Source organism: Aythya fuligula, chromosome 2 (genome assembly GCF_009819795.1).
Source record: "Aythya fuligula isolate bAytFul2 chromosome 2, bAytFul2.pri, whole genome shotgun sequence".
NCBI lineage: Eukaryota > Metazoa > Chordata > Aves > Anseriformes > Anatidae > Aythya > Aythya fuligula.
In genome coordinates this window covers 1,092,818-1,110,657 of record NC_045560.1, presented here as the reverse complement: position 1 = coordinate 1,110,657, position 17,840 = coordinate 1,092,818, and the positions used below count along the sequence as shown (strand labels likewise).

The following is a 17,840-nucleotide window of genomic DNA, read 5'->3' as shown; positions in this document are numbered from 1 at the left end:
ATGATTTCAACCAGCAAAAGCAAACGTGCGGGCAGGAAAGTACGGGAACACAAAGCCACCCCAATAAAACCAGCGGAGTGGCCAACCCAGGAGAACTTGTACGTGCTGTCGCTGTCAGCAAAGCAAATCTCACGTCCAGGAGCCAGCAGGAGGGGGAGCAGTGCTGCTCCAAAATGGGCTGGCACAGCGGGGGCACAGAGCAATAAATGGGACAAATTCTCCATTTCTCAAAGAACTCGTAGGTGCCCTTCATCAGCATGCCGTTATTTCCCCTCTGGCCACGCTGACAGGTCTCCAAGCGAACACAGTGCTCAGCACGGTGTGAAAAAACTCAATCCATCCCTCAGGAGCCCGGCAGCAGCTCAGGACCACCTCCTTCACTCGGAGGGCACTGTGCAGGTCTCAGAGCACATCCACGGGCCAGCTTTCTTTGCCTCGGAGCTCCAGAGCTCAGCTGGACACAGATGGGCTGTGCTCCCACCTCTGATTTCTCACCCCCACGCCGGGGTGACTCAGGCTTTGGGATTAGCAGATGATTTATTATTTATTTTTAGCTAATCGAATGCAGGCGGACCTGACTGATCTTGCTAAACGGAAAACTGAACACAAATGTATGGGTTTTAGAAAAAATCAGCGACTAGCTGAACATCCTTTTTTTTGGTAATTTTGGTAATAATCCATTTTTTGGTAATCTGGGTCCGAATAGGAGCAGCGGACCCTGTGTTCTGGGGGGTGAGCAGAAATCCTCCAATTCACTAACCCACCAGCAGAGCAAATAAAAAGCCTCAGCACTCCCTCGGTGTTCTCGTACTCTGAACACATCCAGCATAAATAAGACTACAAAACGGACAGTTTTCTTCAAAAGCAGGATTTACCACTCTGAAAATAACAACAAAACAACGGACAGTAAAACTGAATGTAAAAATAAATCCTCTCAAGCCAACACCACAACCCTGCAAGCTAAAAAGCTCTGCAGTCCTCCAGAACCCCAGCACGGTCTGAAATCAGGGACCAGGCTGACACGTTCTCTTTGAACAGATGTTAGAAGGATCTGTCACCTTCCAATGTTATATATTGCAATTTGAACCCGATTTGAAAGCGTCACTGTCCTGTTCACAGAGTGGAAGTTTTGTCTTCTAGAGCTCCAAGCGCTGAGGACCATCCTATGATGCTGTACAGCTAAGATATCCTTAACCCTGAGGAATAATCCCATGCGTGTATCTCTGTGACATGCAACACCACAGCCCAAGAATGCCCTTGACTTTCATGTGCCTCAGAGGAGATTAAAGCTCCCAGCATGAAATGAACTCTCTCGGCATCAGATTAAAGTTATATGCTGGGTTACTCATTACAGCAGACCTGCAGCAAAGGCAAGCGGGCAAATTAGTTCCACTTTGTGGAAATTAAAGCCCTCTGACTGCGCGCAAGCTGCTAATGCGTGTTGTCAGGCAGAGATGGGGTACCTGTTGTACAATACCCACTAAAGGTTTTATGATCATGCATATCCACAACATGATGTAAACCCTCAGAAGGGTTTGGGGCATAGCCCCAGACCTTTACCATGTCCGTGGTAGATGCTCACAGTGAAAATTTAATATAAGATCGTGACTAATTGAGAGCCTCAAGTTTGATCTATGTACACACCACTCCCTACAGCTCCTTCATCACTAATCTCTTCTTTCCTTGTGGCCACCAGGACTTAGCTGAGGAGCAGTAAATGTTTCCTTTTCATTTCAGCTCTAGGTCTGACAAGTTGAGCAGAGTCCCTGTTCCTACAGCTGGGAAAGGTGCTGTGGAACTCGCACCCGAACCCAGATGTCCTGCATCACAGTGCATCATTCCACCTTCTGTACCATTCACCAGACTCAATTCCTCTACTCAAAGGCGGTTTTGGAATATAAACAGTGTTTGAGCTTTCGATACCAACTCTTTCCTAGGTTGGGATGTACGACAGAAAAACAGAACCCAAAAGTTTGAATTCCTGTACGTGTGCCAGTAAACACCGGGCAGGCTTTTAAGGTGGATTCCTTCTGCACCCTACTACCAATGCTTTGTTAATGCCCTCTGCAGAAACCAAGAATCCAAAGAGGAGCTCTGCTGAGTACAAATATGAGAAGAGCAGTGAGGATACAGCCACCAAAATTAGCAAAGAGCACCCACAACGCTTAGGAGCTACAGTTCCAAGGAGCATATCGGTATCAGGTTGAAGAACCTTACCTTTCCTCCACCAGGCTGATGTTTAATATTATCTGTTGATCCGATTTTGGAACGTACATTTTTCAGATCTGGAGCAGAAACACTGCTGGTTGGGCGAGGAGGCTTGGAAACAGTGCTGGGTTTAGTCGGAGCCTTAGCAGTTGTTTTTTTAGCATCCGCAGTTGCAGTTGAGGTCGTAGTGGGTTTGGTTGCAGCAGGCTTGGGTTTGGGACGGCTGGCGGCTGCTCCAGGTAAACTAGGTGTGCTTGAGGTGGTGGTGGGAGTGGTGGCACTACTTTTTACTGCATTTCCAGAAGCGCTCTTAGGGCGGGCCAAGTCTGCTACAATGATCACAGCGATAGTTAGAGGGAGGGGGGGAAAGGTGGGTCAGATGCCATTTACACAAACGTCCTCAGCATCCTGAAGATGTACAGTGGCCTGCTTAATTAACACAGCCGCAAACAAAGGGGATTTGGATTAGATGGAAACAGCAAAATTACCTGAGGGTGACTTTGCAGCGGGCTTCTTGGCATCTGCAGGTTTCGCATCAGTCTTGATAGCTGCCCAACGAAAGCACACAGGTTAGTGTCTCAGAGTGAGAGCCAGTTTGCACAGATGAGAAGCCCGGGATCCTGGCACAGCTTCCCCTGGAGGTCATCACGTCCTGATGGTCCTTTTTACCCACTGTCCCTGTTTCGAACATGCTGCTTGAGAGAAAGCATCTCAAGAATGACCCACTCTCTGCGAACGCTGGGCTGAGGTCCCCATCACAGCAGCAATCCACTCGTGTTTTCCAGCAAAAGGATCAATTCATCGAAAGGACCAAAAGGATCATCACTCAATGATGCAACACACTTGAGTGTGTTGTGTGAGTTTATGTTTGAGTTTACATATTTTTCCTTAAAATAATTTCCCGAATCTGACAGCACTCACTCAAACATTATTTAAACTCTGACCTAATTTTATTTCTTAAAAAGCCTTTCTTTACTAAATAGCAAGAGCAGAATCACATTTGTCCAGCTCTAACCTTGGCATCACTGCCAGATCCGTTCTAACCAATGCCAATTTTCGTGCACAGAAGTTATTGCACACTGTGGTCCCTACTCTAATTATATAAAAATAAAAATCAGTCACTAAACTGCAAATGTGCCTTTGGGCAAACACCAGTGGTCATGACCTGATTACAGTCCACACAGACAGAGGACAATCCAAACCAGGAACACATCCACATTTCTCAAAGCAGAACGAAACCATACACAAAACTGATCAAGGAAAAATCACAGACTGGAAAATATACACAGAGCCTTATTTCAAAGAGCTCTTTGATAATGAAATTGTAGTTTTTGCTATCGATGATTTGGCTAAGGTCTGCTTCATTTCAATAGCCAAATGAAAGCAACATTAAAAATAAATACCAAACGGGAAAATCGAAGTAAGTTAGAGACTATGAAGGTCCCCTATCCTCTAATATTTAATTTCCATTAGCAGCCTTACATTTTTCAATAAACTTAAGTAGCTGGCAGGGTATTTTATGAAATGCCAGTATAGAGAAGAAGAAGCAAAACAGGCAGATAACCATGGGTCAGGTTACCCTGGATCATTCCACCCAGACTTTGCTAAAAGCGTGAAGTTAAACAGCACCGCTAAGACACTAGCTAACGAGATGAAACACATCGGAATAATTTAATCAGGCCTGAAGGATAAATAGATACATAATTAATACCAATCCCTTCCAAAAGGCACTGTCAAACCAACCTTATCTCCCTCCCTGAGACCTCAACTTTAGCTGGGAAAACTGACTACATGGAGAGAGGGTACGTGAAACCAGATGGACTATGATGCTACTTGGGTACACCGAGAGAGGTGAATATTTCCCCTCGTGTCAGCGGGGAGCCAGATGCCAGAACACGATCTGTGTTATTAGCAGGTAACGTCAAAGACCTGATAAAGCTACTGCAGAAACATCTACACCAACAAAGTGCTCTTACACGAACACAGCCCTCATTTTCACAGCCAGGGGGAAAGCCTAAATGCAGATAAAGAAATAAACCCCGCGCCACTCAACCCATGCCTCTTGTTTAGGAGAGGAAGTGACTGACATGAAACCACACAACTTCCAAACAAGCCACAATTCACACGTGTTTGTGTGCTGAGCATGACTGAATATTTGAGCGAACCACAAGAAAGGGACTCTCTTTTGACACCTGAAAAGGGAGAGCCAATTTCCTTCTGAAATACCACCTTTAGCCAGAAACTTTTAATCTGGCCTCATGCTGGGTTGTGAGAAACGAAGCTGTGACCAGCAGAGATCCAGTCCTCCATCACCTGCAGCTCTGCACCTTGCTGAAGCTGAATCTGCTCAGCCCAGCCTGAATTGTTGCTGTTCGGCTCGCTTTGTGGCTTCACACCATCCCCTATCTCACGCCCTTGCTTTCTCCTCTCCCAAAAGAAGCCTCATTTTTATTTATTTTTTAACCATTCATGACTCCCCCAAGCACTCCCAGATCCAGACAAAACTGCTCTGCCTCCTGATGGAGTTTCTCCAGCTGTCCTCAGCTCTCCATCGCCCACCCAGGGCTCTCGCTGTTCCTTGGCACTGTCCCTCCACGCTCTCGGGTGCAGAACCTCTCCCGCCGTCCATCTCAGCACTTGGAACAACTTTTCTGTGTCTCTGCATCACTGGCTCCATCTCCTTTCAAAGGGCATCAGAAAACCCTTCTTTGTTTGTCTCTCAGTTTTGGAAGGAGAAATTAACTCAGCTGAACTCATTAAAATGTGTAAAGCATTCTGTGCTACGGTTTGCATAGAAGACCACACAAAATGAATTTTACAGGAATGGCCACAGGATTAGGTAAGATACGTGGCTCTTGGACAGTGCACTGCTTCCTCTGCGCAGGATTCATTATATTTTCCCCTAGAGCAAAAAGTGGGGGATGTCCATTTGGTCTAATATGTTTGAACACAGTTCTAACACTGTTGTTCTTTTGGGAAAGATGGGTTACGAATTCATGCTTTGGGACTCAGAGCAAAGCAACTAACATGCATCAGTTTTTACCTGTTTATTGGCAAATTTGGATAAATGACCAAATTTGGGACTCAGAGCAAAGCAACTAGTATTCATTAATTTTTACCCGTTTATTGGCAAATTTGGATAAATGACTGATGAGCTCCAGTCACTTGAAAAGACTTGAAAACACTTAAGTGTATTTTCATCTGAAGGTAAACCTCTCAAACTGTTAAGGTGAGTGGAAATAATGTTTTCATGAGGCTAATATTCTGCTCATGTTTCTTGCTGACTCCGTTAAACTCATGGGAAATTCCCTCTTTGGCAGCAGTGCCCGGGATGGGACACCGCTTTTGGATGAAGCTGATGTGATTTCAGCTCCAAATTCTTCCAGCACTAATGAAGAGGAAAAAAAAACAGAGTCCACGCAGAGAAAGAAGGTGAAGCTCTTTCCTCACAGCAGTTCATCTTTGTGTGGCTAAGAGATAATTAAACTAAGCAAGCACAGCATCCAAGCCCACCTAAAAGCCACCCATTTCACAACGGAGTGGGAAGTCAGACTTCAGCCAGCCCAACTCCTGAATCCTCCTGTTCTGCTTCAAGCTGTCCATGAGCTACAAACATCTTCTGAACAATTTTGATCAGACTCGCTGACAAAACCAAAAGCATAGCTTGATCCCATAAACAACCTAGGGCATCTGAAAGATAAGCCAGTATCTTCTTGCCTTTTTTTTTTTGTTTGTTTTAATCCTTTCAACTTTCCATTTGAAAATGACACTAAAGAAACAGAAAGTTCAGTGATTTACTTACTTTGAGGCCTAAGATTATAGGACCTCACCTTATAATTCCAGTAAGAACTCTTTTTTTAAAAGCACCAGTTTAAGAACTTCAAGTACCATCCTGAAGATTTGCTTTCCACAAGTTTTAACTGTTTTGAGTGATCATTTTAACTGTTACTGTAACAAAGTGAAGAGGTAATAACATCCTTAAATCAAAGGCTCAGTAATTCTATTAGTTCTGAATCGCACAAAGCTGATTCAAGTTGGACTGGAAGCTCTGGAGAGAAAAAAAGCCTAACCCACTGTCTCCATGCTTTGGCACAAGTTCCTGTCCCATGCTGTATTAAGACAGTTAATATTTATTTTAATATAATAATAAAGACAGCTATAATTAAGCCTCTGGTCACTTCTGACTAACAGGTAGGGCAGTTTACACCTCTCAGAAGAACAGGTTCACAGCAGCTACAGCTTCTCATAACTGGCTGCATTTCCAGGTTGTAGGTTTTGGTTTTCTTTTGAACCTGAAGATATCAATCTTGTTTACTAAGAGGCTGATTTTAATAAAATTGGGGTCACCTAAGCAGAGCAAAAACCTGTCAGTAGTACTGGAATACGTGATGGACACACACCTTTGTGCGAATCACTGGTGCAAACTGAAAACCTGCAGCTTAGAGAGAGCTCTGAAGACAAGCAAGGGAATACTTACAGGTCGGCCTCTTCGGTGGAGAAGTAGTGGTACTTTTTGTCCCAGCAGCTGCAGTGACTGCAGATGCTGCTGTTGTCTTAGGAGCAGCAGAGGTGCTCTTGGCAGTAGTTCTAGGAGTGACAGACGATGCAGGCTTGGAAAGTGAGGTCCGCTTATCTGGGCTCTTTGCTTCTGTAACCTGAAAATGGATGGGCTGCGTTAAAGCCAGAATTTCATTGACAGGCTCTTCAAAATGTTTGCCAACAAAAAGCAAGAAATAAATTGAAATTTTTCTAATACAGAAGGTACAATTGTGTAAATTCTTGAACATGTAAGCTGGGCACTGTCGAGGCATTATAAAGCAGGAAATTAAAAGAACATAATTAAGGTATGCAAAAGTGGCTGACTACATCCAGTGCTGGACACACTGAGTGTTAGAATTCATCCAGCCCCGCTCCAGCATTAATGCTTGGTGTCTGTTTACAGATGTGAACAAGGTAGTGATTTCCAAAATGGGTCCACTAGCAATAAAGCTGCAAGAGGGTCCTTTCCTTCATGAGCAGAAACGCTTTTTAAGCTAAGCACACTCTTAAGTATTGAGATCCCGAGTTAATATGTGAAAGCAAAAGACATGAGTGATTATATCAAACAGGAATTCAGAATCATGCAAAAACTTAAATAAAACTGAAGACGTTGATATGCAGAAAAAACTAATCTGGGCCAATTTGGTTTTCCTTAAAACACTACAGACAGTGACTTCTGCCTGCTGGGAGTTCAGCTCAAGCCCGGTTGTTCAGTGTTACCTGCCCACGTGCCAGCATTTCCACCCAGAGGGATACTGACTTTGCTCCAGCAAGTACAGATTTACGTCTTTGCTTTCAAATTCTTCATTATTTTCATTTAATTAGTTTTTACAAGAAGCTCGAATGCAGTTATTTAAGCTTAAATGTGTAGTAAAAACAAGAGCATTTGAGCATCAGCTGAAAGCTTCTGAAATAGTTTTTAATATTCCCCTCCAAATTTCAGTTCTTCTACTATACGATAACTTGGATGTAAGGAATCATGAACAGAAAGGTCTTCTGACTAGAGCTAAAGAAAGACCCAGATAAGACCTCAGCCAATGTATCTCAAGCAGACATAAGAGGTGAAATAATTTCATGTGTCAAGCTCAGTGAGAGCAGAAAATTCGTCTTAACATCAATATGATTCCAGGCAAAAGCTGATTACATTTCTCCAGTGTTTAAACTCGCAGGGGCAGGGGAGGGATGCTCCACACACCCAAGACCTAGCTGCAGATCTGCACAATGCAGAAAGGTCACGGAGTCGGTGTAGGGAAAATTCAAGGGACATTTCCCATTCTTGACATTGCACGTGGATACCTCCCTGAGCGTTAAGATGGACCGCTAAGAATTGTGCACAAAGCTTCTTACAGGAGAGTTACAAAGCTCCAACACTTCCTAAGCACACACATGTTATTATCAGTTATCTCTCTACAATTTTTATAATGGCCAGACACCATAAAGAGACAATCGCTGGGCAACACTGATGTGTTCACACTGATTTTTCCCCCTCAATATTAATACAAAAGCTCCTTACTTAGCTTTCCCATGCTCCTGTCAGGATTTAACAGTTATCCTGAGTTTGCAGTGTATCTATATTTTAGAAAACCCTCCTTTAGTAATGGTGAGACACGAAGAAATATCTTGTGTATTTGACAGTCCCACAAGGAAAACCGTACTCATACAGTCAAGTTTCATCTTCTCCTTTGTGGTGACACAATTAAATGCCTGGGACCCGAGGCTGTAAGTGGGTTAGTGGAAGCTGATACCAATAACTGTGCGTGTCTTGCAGTGAATCACGTTCATTATCTTATCCTCCTGTGTTTAGCACCAGAATTAGGTTTTGGCTTCTGGGTAAAAGAGCTGCTGGGCTAACATGTAACTACGGTCTTGGAGCTCCCCCACAAAAGCAAAGAATCTCTTACCTTTGGTTTAGGCTCTTTTGTAGTTAAGGTGGAGGGACGTGTAGTACTGGTGGTGGCTGGGCGTTTAGGAGCAGTGGCTGAAGTAGGACCTGCAGTAGGGCTCGTGGGCTTTTTGTTTTGGGCGGGTGCGGCCGAGGCTGGCCGCTTGGGGCTGGTGGCGGGCAGAGGCCTGGCTTTCGTTGCCGCAGGCTTTGCTGATGGTGCGGCTGCTGCAGGCTTTGTGGTTTTTCAAAAAAGCAAAATCCAGCGTAACAAAAAAAAAAAGAAAAACACAACAAAAAGTAGCGCATTGTAAACCAAAACGTCAAGCTGCAAGAACATGGAAATGATACGTAAAATGAAAGAAAAAACTTGGCTTTCTGTTTTCTGAGCACAGCGGAAAGACCACAACGAAGCAGCTCTGGTGCCTTTGGAGCCCAGCAGAGCTCTGCCACTCAATTCAAAGGGAACAGGATTTATTCCAGCAACATCCAAAGCAGCAGAAGGAATCGCTGGTAAAGCTGGGATTAGTAATGGGGTGCTCCTGGCCATCCAGTGCCGCATGCAGTAACCAGGACACTGCTTTCCAATTACATGCACACAACGGATTGCAGGCTCTAAATCCTCGTCTGATCAGCGCCAGGGGTCACACGAGCAGTGCCTGCGGGGGGACCAAGCACCCCCAGCCCCTACCCCTACTCTAACTTGGAGAATTTGGGCTTGGTTTTGTTAAACGCTGCATGCTTCTTAGGCAGGTTTCTCTTATTTCACAAACAGCCCCAAAATAAGAGGTTACCAGGTCCTGAGCAGGACCTCTCAGTGCTGTCTGTAATGCAAATAAATGTCTTATAAACAGCTAGAAGTGTATCAGTACAGCAGAAATATTACTGTGTCTTCTATTTCTATACCACAGATACCAACCAGAGCATTACTTTAAATAAAAGCTTACCAAGAATTCATTAAATCCATTTTCAGCCAAATTTGCTGCAGCCTGCGTTGTTTACAGCTCCCTAACTGAATGCCTTTGTTCCAGCAAAGTGGCTCACAAACGGCAGCTCAGAAAAGAGAACTTGTGTCGCCGTGGCTTAAGAAGCAGAAAAGCTGGCAAATAAAAACTGCAGAAGCAAACAGGCTCAACGTGAACCGGTGCCTACCTTTGTCTTCTTCTCAGGGCTGGGAGGAAGCTCTTTGTTTGGAGGCGCTGTGATATCGTTCCCTGTCACGGCTTCAGCTGGTTTGGGCTCTTCGGGTTTTGCTGGCAAAAAAAAAAAAAAAGAAAATGAATGGAGACTGAAGTTTGAGCTTTTTTGTTTGCTTGGTTGGTTTGTTTTACTTTTTCTCCCTTATTATTCAATGCTGTAACAAGAGGTGAGGGAACAAGGCAGTTAGGGGTTGGCTATTTCTGGAAGAATTTCCCCCAAATCAGAACACTCAGAGGAAGAAAAATTTTCCCTGTAACAGGGGCAGGCTAACTAACGTTCATCCTGATGCCATTAGCATCCCATTACTCAGCTGACGAAGGAAAGCAAGGCAGCAGCTGAAGGAAGCCTCTGGTTTAATTAAAAATAGCAAACTTCCCCATCTTTCACGCTGTTAAAATCAATCGTTGGAATACGAATGGTGCAGCCCCGGCCTCGGAGAGCTTTCACACCACGACTGTTACCTTGAAGCAGGGCGCTATTTTCGGGCTAGCCCTACCACTTCTGGCTTTTCTTCCAGAGGGCAGCAGCAGCACGGGGACCTCAGCCTGATGCGTGTGGGTCGTACAGGAATTGGTCAGCGTGGGGTGCACGGTGCCATGCTGCTGCACACGGTGATTCGCAGCGCAAAGCCCCGGGGTGGTTCAGGTTTGCTCAGCGATTGCTGGGGTTTTGTCATCGCCCCGAAGGGTTTTGTGTTTTGTGCCGGGCAGGGAGCAGTGAACGCAGCGTGGGAGCCACAACCTCCTCCTCCATCACCCGGAACCTCGTTAGGGTTGATGGTGGATTGAAAAGCTAACCACCGCCTGCCCCCCGAGGTAAACGACACAACACGACAGGACTCAGAGCAGCAGCTCCCCACAGGTTTCATCCCCAGCTCCTCAGGGCTGCTGAGGACCTACAGCAGCACCCAGGGGACCCTCAGCACAACTCGCCGGCGGGCAGCGCGGTGGCACCGGCCACCAGCCGTGTCCCTCGAGACTCCTGGCAGATCTGAGAAGGGCACGGAGCTACCAGCCCATCACACATCTCTTCCTTTTCCCCTTGTCATCGGGGCAGCAAAACAAAGCCAGTGTTGGGTGTTTCTGTCTCGAACAAGGCAGCAGATTGTTGTGCCGCGGCGCATGATGAGGGCTCGCCAGACAATGGTGCAGCGACTCCAACAGTATCAGGTTGTTTTGAGCATCCCTTGAAAATTGCTGTTTCTATCTCACATTTTCTCACTTGTCAGCCTTGAAGGGAGAGCCTCAAAGCACAGTTCAGCCCTGCTACGAACTCCATTGTTGAAACAAGCAGAATAAAACCGGGCCCTCCTCCTGCCCCGGCGATGCTCAGCAGCACAGTGGTTTTGCTCTCGTTGATTTATTTATTTTTTCTGACTCGGGACAAGTTTAGCAGCTTTTTTTTCCCTCATATTGCATTAACCTCTTCCTAGTCATGGTTCCCAAGTCCCCTTGAATGTTTTGCAGCACTGTGCTGCATGCCTTTTGCATACAAAAAAAGAGTTATAAAAAAAAAAACAAGCACTAAAATGTCCAGGCTGGCTGCTAGCTTTAATGCAAAATTATTAAGGGGCACTCATGTTCATCTAGAAAGTCCTTTTTTTTGGTAGCTAATCTATATCGGCTCCTCTCTACTGCTTTTCTCCACTGAATCTCAATAAACCTTTATGCTCTCCCTCATTTAACTCGTCAATTTTACCTACAGCAACGCCAGAAAGAGCGATTGCTGTGGACAGATCCTGCTGCTGAGCAGCCACCTCCTTTCTGGCCATTCAGTGCTTCCGTGCCCCCCGTGCCTGGAGATTTGATTTTGGGGAGCTTCATTTGGAATCCTGCTTGTCCCAAATACAAAGACACGAGGTCACCTGCCATTGATTGGAAATCACCTCTCCAGTACGGCCTGTTATTATTTGATGATGGTGGTGGAGGCGAAATCAGCAGCACCACTAAACCTCTTCGCGCCTCGCAGCCCCAGCGTTGTGCCGGCTCAGGAAGCCTCAAGCAGCTTCTTGGAAACCCTGAGCGCAGCTTCAGGATTTCAACTCGGCAGCTTCCTTTCTTGTGATCGAATGAGAAGATGAAATTCAAGGTATTTCACACTACCTTGTCCAACACAGGGTTTTTGGAGGTACAACCTCACTGGACACACAAAGGAACTGACCCGAGTGGGCAGAGGGTCTGTAAGAGGAACAAAATTGTTTTTTTTAATGGGAACATATAAATGTGGGTAATGCTGATGGATGCCAGGATTGCAGGGGGAAGCTTGCTGCCTCGGAGGGCTGCAGGATGCTACGCAGCTCCCTTCTGAAGCCTGGGGGGCTTCACAGCCCCAGGGGACTTCAGAGGGGTCGGTTCTGTGCTGCCTCGATGCGAGCCACGGCCCCGTGAGCTCCCCGGGTGATTACGAGGTGCTCGCTCCCACACAGAGCGGAGAATGGCCTGGGAAGATGTGCTAGCTGCAGGACGCGTCGGGAAAAGCTGCCAAACCTTAATCACATTTGCTCATTAGTCTGCAAGAATTATTTAAGAGACTTTTCAGCCCGCCTGTTCCCCCAAGCACGGCAACAGACCTCGGAGAGGTATTTCGAGGACATCTTGCTCCGAGCTGGGACAGCGATCGCTGTGCCAGGGGCAGGAGGAAGGGGCTTGAGGGAGAAAAGTGTCCAGTTTAGAGAACTGGGTCCAGTTCTGGGCTCCCCGGTACAAAAAAGACGGGGATCTCTTGGAAGGAGTCCAGCAGAGGGCCACAAAGATGATGCGGGGCCTGGAGCATCTTCCCTGGGAGGAAAGGCTGAGAGAGCTGGGGCTGTGCAGCCTGGAGAAGGGAAGACTGAGAGGGGATCTCCTCAATGTCTATAAATACCTGAGGGGTGGGAGACAGAGGGGTTTGGCCAACCTCTTTTCAGTGGTTTGTGGGGACAGGACAAGGGGCAATGGCCACAAAATGGATCCCAGGAAGTTCTGCACCAACACGCGAAAGAAATTCCTCATGGTGAGGGTGATGGAGCGCTGGGACAGGCTGCCCAGGGAGGTTTTGCAGACATCAATTATGAGCGAGCAAACCCGATAAAATGTTTCCTCTGCAGTGATATCGGGTGTCCTTCAGAGGCCCCCGGGGCCGGCCGTGGTGCTGTGGGGTGCAGGGACCCCCCGGCAGCCTGCTGACCCCACGGGGCTTCGGGACTTTGTGTGTATGGAGCGGGTGATGGAGCCTCTGGGAGGTGCTGGACAAAACAGGCTCTGAGAGAAAAGCTAATGACAGCTATCCTGCACGTCACAGACACTGGCAGTATTTCCCTTGACAAGGTTTCACTCTCACCTGCTCCAGGAGGGGTTTGACAGACGGAGAAGTGCCCTCTCTTATTAAAAATCTCCCCAAATTCAGCAGTCTGACAACTCACCGAACGCCTTCCCACACTGCAGTCGCAGACAGCTCACCCCATCCCAGAGGCTGAAGCTCCACTGGGGACGCCAGGGCCAGCAATACATTAAAAAACATGTTTTTGAATGGGTTTGTCACCAGAGACCACGTATTTGCCGTTACTGGGTGAAGGACCCAGCAAAGGCAACGTGGTGCTCAGATAAAAGTGAAGTAAGTGGGAGCAGGAGTCCCAGCAAATACGGAGCAGCGACTTCTCAGGGGCTGTAAAAAGAGGATGCTCTGTGCCAAAGGATGATGCTTGGAAATACAGGCTTTGGGGCCTTGCTATAAAAAGGGAGATGCTGTTCCTTTAGGTCAGGAAAATTACAAAAAGATAACTTCTCCCACACTGTCAGGGCAAGCCAAGAAGAGCACGAAGGAGGAGGTTTACACAAAGCGGTCAAAGGACAGATGTGTTTAAGACAAATCTTTTTCCCCACCAAAGAACAGACCGGAGAGCAGCTACTTTGCCATCGTTTTAAGACCAAAACTGTCCTCCAAGGCTCAATTTTAATTTTTAATCAGACTGTTCTATGGTTGCTTATATACAGCTCAGGAGAACACCTTCTGATGGAGCCCCCGAGCGTCTCTCACACTTAGTCATTCAGCCCCAGCCCGTGCTACCGCACCTACAGAACACCAAGTCACAAGCTCCTGATGTGCAGCTCCTCCTGTGGTTAGCTCTCCTTCCAGGAGACTTCCTCTCCTTAGAAAACGGGTTAGGAAATTGAATCACAGAGCCACAGATGGGTCCGTGTGGGACCTCAAAGCCCCCAGCCCCATCCAGCCTGGTCTTGGGCACTGCCAGGGATGGGGCACCCACAGCTCCTGGGGATCTTGATGGAGTTTTTTGGGTGCTAATGGGGGATCTTCCTCAAAAGCAGCACCAAATGGTGGCAAAAGTCATCGCAATCTGAAAAGAGAAGAGCTGGGCAGTGGGAAATGACAGCGTGGGTGATGCTCAGCTGGTGGAACAGCAGAGCGTGGTGCAGGAAGGCAGGACAAGGCGCCCCGCTCCCTCCAGCTGGCCCAGGTGCCAACTGCACATACGGACAGCTTGGGCAATGCTTCAGGTTTTTAACCTTGGCTCGTCACTCGAAAGGCAATTATACCTCTTGTGAGAGCTCAGCATCACCTCCAGGTCCCACCAGGTCGGGCTGCTCGCGGCCGGCAGCTTCCCAGAGCAAGGAAAAGGTTTTTCAACACGAGGGAGCTCCAGCAGAGGCCCAAGAGCGCTGCGTGCTCTCCATCACTGGAGACTTGCAGACCTTGCAAGGGACAGATGTGGCCCTGGAGCTAGGTGACCTACTTAGACGTGATCTTGAGTCTGGGGTTAAACCAGAGACCTCCGGAGCCCTGCTGTTACGGCATTGTAGAGGAGGATGCCCACACCATACGCAGTTAATCATATGTCTCCTTGAAACCAGGAGCTGTTTATGAATAGAGTAGCCATATATAGTTTTCCTAACCATAAGGAAAAGAAAAAAAAAATCCCCCGTTCTCCAAAATAAATCCCTCTCAGCAGCCTGTGACTCACAATCTAGGGACTGCCCGACCTGGAGGGGATGGCTCTAAGTTTTCCATGAGCTTCTCCAACAGCTTTTTAGGCAAAGTAATCATTTAATATTAGAACGACAGGTTGGGAGGGATGTCTGGAGGTCACTCAGCCCAATTCCCGACTCGAAACAGGCTCAAACTGCACCAGATTGCTCAGGACGTGGCTCGGTTTTGTCCCGAGCACCCCCGGTAGCGCCTGCTGTTCCTGGCATTTGACGAGCCACATTCTTACCCCGGAAAAACCAAACAGACTTTTCCTGTTCACAGTTTCTGTCATTCACGATACAATTTGTGTCATTCATAGGCAACATCATACCCATCCCTTCTCCAAGTCCTCTCTCTTCCAGGCTTGAAAGTTAAGTTACTCAGACGCTCTCCCTGTGAATTTCTCTAGCGTGATGCCTTCGTTTATCACCTTTTTAAGTCGACTACAACCTTTTTGAGGCAGATTTACATGTTGTATTCAGAACAGAAACGTGTAAAGCATCAAGAAACTGATGCAATTGTTTCCCCAGTTTGATCTCCTTTCCTTTCTGAACTCCCACAATTTCATCTGCTGAAGGAAAGCCACACAAAAGCATCCTTATGACATCCACGTATTACAAAATCCCCACAACAGCAGCATTATTGCTCCTCCTCAGCCAGTGCAGGAACAAACCCGTGAGGGTTCCAGCTCGTGCTACGTGACGCCGAGCGGGAACACAAGGGGAGCACACACACAGACCTCCGGCCTTTCAGGGCCCTTCACGAGCAGTGTAGCTGGAGCAGATTTGTCCCAAAAGCTGTTAGGGTATGTGAAAAAAATAAATTAATTGGATGCTAAAGCTTTACACTTCGCATTTCCTTCCCTGAAAAAGTAAAATTAGGGAAAAGTACTTAGAGAAACACGGGAGCATCTTTTTAAAGTTGCACCACGCAACTGCATGATTTTATGGATGATGGACCTCGTGCAGAACAAAACCCATGGGCGTGTATCTCTTGTGTGCCATGCCACAGCTCACTCAAGAACTGGCATTCCCCAAAAATTCATTCTCCACGTCGAAAGGAACAGGCAAAGACCCCACTGTAATGTGACTTAAGTGGAGCTTCAAATGCCAGCAGCAAGCGCTCCCGTTTTCTGCTGCTGTGCTAAGCAAAAGCCCAAGAGCAGCAGTGCGGGCTTGGAGCTGGCCGTGGATTTGCAGCTGCATTCAAACACGGCGGTGAATGAGGCCACACGCTCATCCTCCATATCCCCAGCAAGGGAGATTGGGCAGGCTAAGCCGAACTAAAACATCATTCACTGCACCAGCCCCGTAATTCTCGTAAGGATTAGAGTCATCAGCAGAAAATCCATTAAGAGAAATAGATTAAGCAATAAGGCAATGACCATCTTTACTCTCCCTCTTCAGCGTAAACAACCTTGGCAACAAAACCAGACCACGCTCAGCACTGCCTCTGCCCAGATGCTGCAGAGGCACGGCTTCTTGTTCACCCATCCTCCTCCAGCAGGAGCTGCTTCATCGCAAAACTCACCCAGTTAAAGCCTTTCTGTCCGAGGTTCTTAAGATAAAACTATCTACAAAGATACGAAGTCTCAGTTTAAGCAGAAATACAGCCCTATCTGCTGTGCCCTCTCCAGAGAAAGCTACACAAAATGTCTCCTGCTTGACCCAGATACAGGACAGGTAAGCGTTTTCTTTGGCACAGAATGCAACTCCAGCAACTTGTGGGTTTTGGCTGATTATCAGGAATCGAGGAACAGGCCAGATGTTCTCCTGGCCTGCATCTTATACGCCCAGGTTGATTTATTGAGGCTATTTTTGACCTGGGAAGGGAAGTCCTAAATCAGAGTGTCCTATATCACAGGAGTCCTAAATCAGACACTGCAATCAGGTGTTCATTTAGAGTAACTCACACACATTCTGACTGTAATGCTGTGCTAAAAAATTGATGCTGGACATGAAAAAAGCTGGAATTCATATTCCTGTCTGTCCCTGAGACTGCTCCAGATGTTGGAGAAGTCTGAGAGCGCTTCAAAGTGACGGCCAAGGTTTGGGCATGCCTGGGACAGGGGATCCCGGGCATCCCTTCAGGTACCATAAACGTGCAACTGCAATCCCCCTGCTCCAAGTGCAAAAGGATTTCAAGCACGATCCCGTCTCTGAGCTGAGCACACGGATAAGATATCACCGGTGATGCAGCCAGTCCCGTGTCACACTCCTGCACCTCCCTCCCCTGCAGCCTGCAGCCCTTTGTTTCTTTTCTCGTTAGAAGCCTGATTTCATCTGGCAAGGAACCTTGTCAGCAAGCCACCATCCACCCCAGTAACATCACTGGAACGAGTATCAGTAATTCATTACAAGGTGCTTGGGCTGATTTTTCCTAATCCAATAATGAACTTTAATCTATTTAAGGTGGGGCGATGGGCTTCGCACCCTCACCCCGCAGTGACTCCAGTCTTAGGGTCTACATTTACCTCAACCACGACCCAACGAAGTGTGCTGCTGCAAAACACCACGGGAGACTGAGAAATGATGTCGGGTTGCACACCTTGCTTACAGATCGATGGAGAAGGGGTCAGGAAACCAGGACAATTTTCCCGATGCATGTATTGGGCTACCAAGTATCCGAGAGGCGACGGTCTCGGCTGAATTTGGTCCAACAGTGCCTGGAATCACTGATATTTCAGAGTGAAAAGTATGTGAACTTGGAGAAGAATCAAAAAAAAAAAGAGAACAGGCAGAAGGCAAAGGCAGTGGGGAACCATGTTGTTTCGGTGAGACCATCGGAGCTGACATTTTAGGTATGTGCAAGAAATCACACAAGAAAAACACGATGCCGGCGTGAATCGAATCTATTGTTGGTGCAGGAAACAATGCGGCCTCTTGTCTGGGGAAGAATCTGCAGTGATTACTGATGGAACAAGGGAGCAGAACAAGTTCCACAATTCAGCTCTGATCACTTCAAACCCGCAGCCGTGGTCTCTCGCTTCAACTACCTGCCGTGGGTATGCGAGACTCGAACGGGTATTCCCTCCTGACAGCCTTTTAAC

General features: G+C 47.1%; 1 protein-coding gene across 8 annotated transcripts in view; it reads right to left on the bottom strand.

The window, feature by feature from the left end:
• The window catches only part of MAP4 (microtubule associated protein 4), a 141,969-nt gene that overhangs the window by 12,514 nt on the left and 111,615 nt on the right, over positions 1-17,840 (bottom strand). For 6 of the 8 annotated variants that reach the window (XM_032182994.1, XM_032183002.1, XM_032182996.1 and 3 more), the window contains 5 exons: positions 9,782-9,882; positions 8,649-8,864; positions 6,686-6,863; positions 2,697-2,756; positions 2,218-2,537 (listed from right to left, as the gene is read on the bottom strand). In XM_032182994.1, the coding sequence (XP_032038885.1) occupies positions 2,218-2,537; positions 2,697-2,756; positions 6,686-6,863; positions 8,649-8,864; positions 9,782-9,882 (875 nt within the window). The remainder of the gene's footprint in view (positions 1-2,217; positions 2,538-2,696; positions 2,757-6,685; positions 6,864-8,648; positions 8,865-9,781; positions 9,883-17,840) is intronic. The other 2 variants (XM_032182997.1, XM_032183001.1) reach the window with 2 other exon arrangements.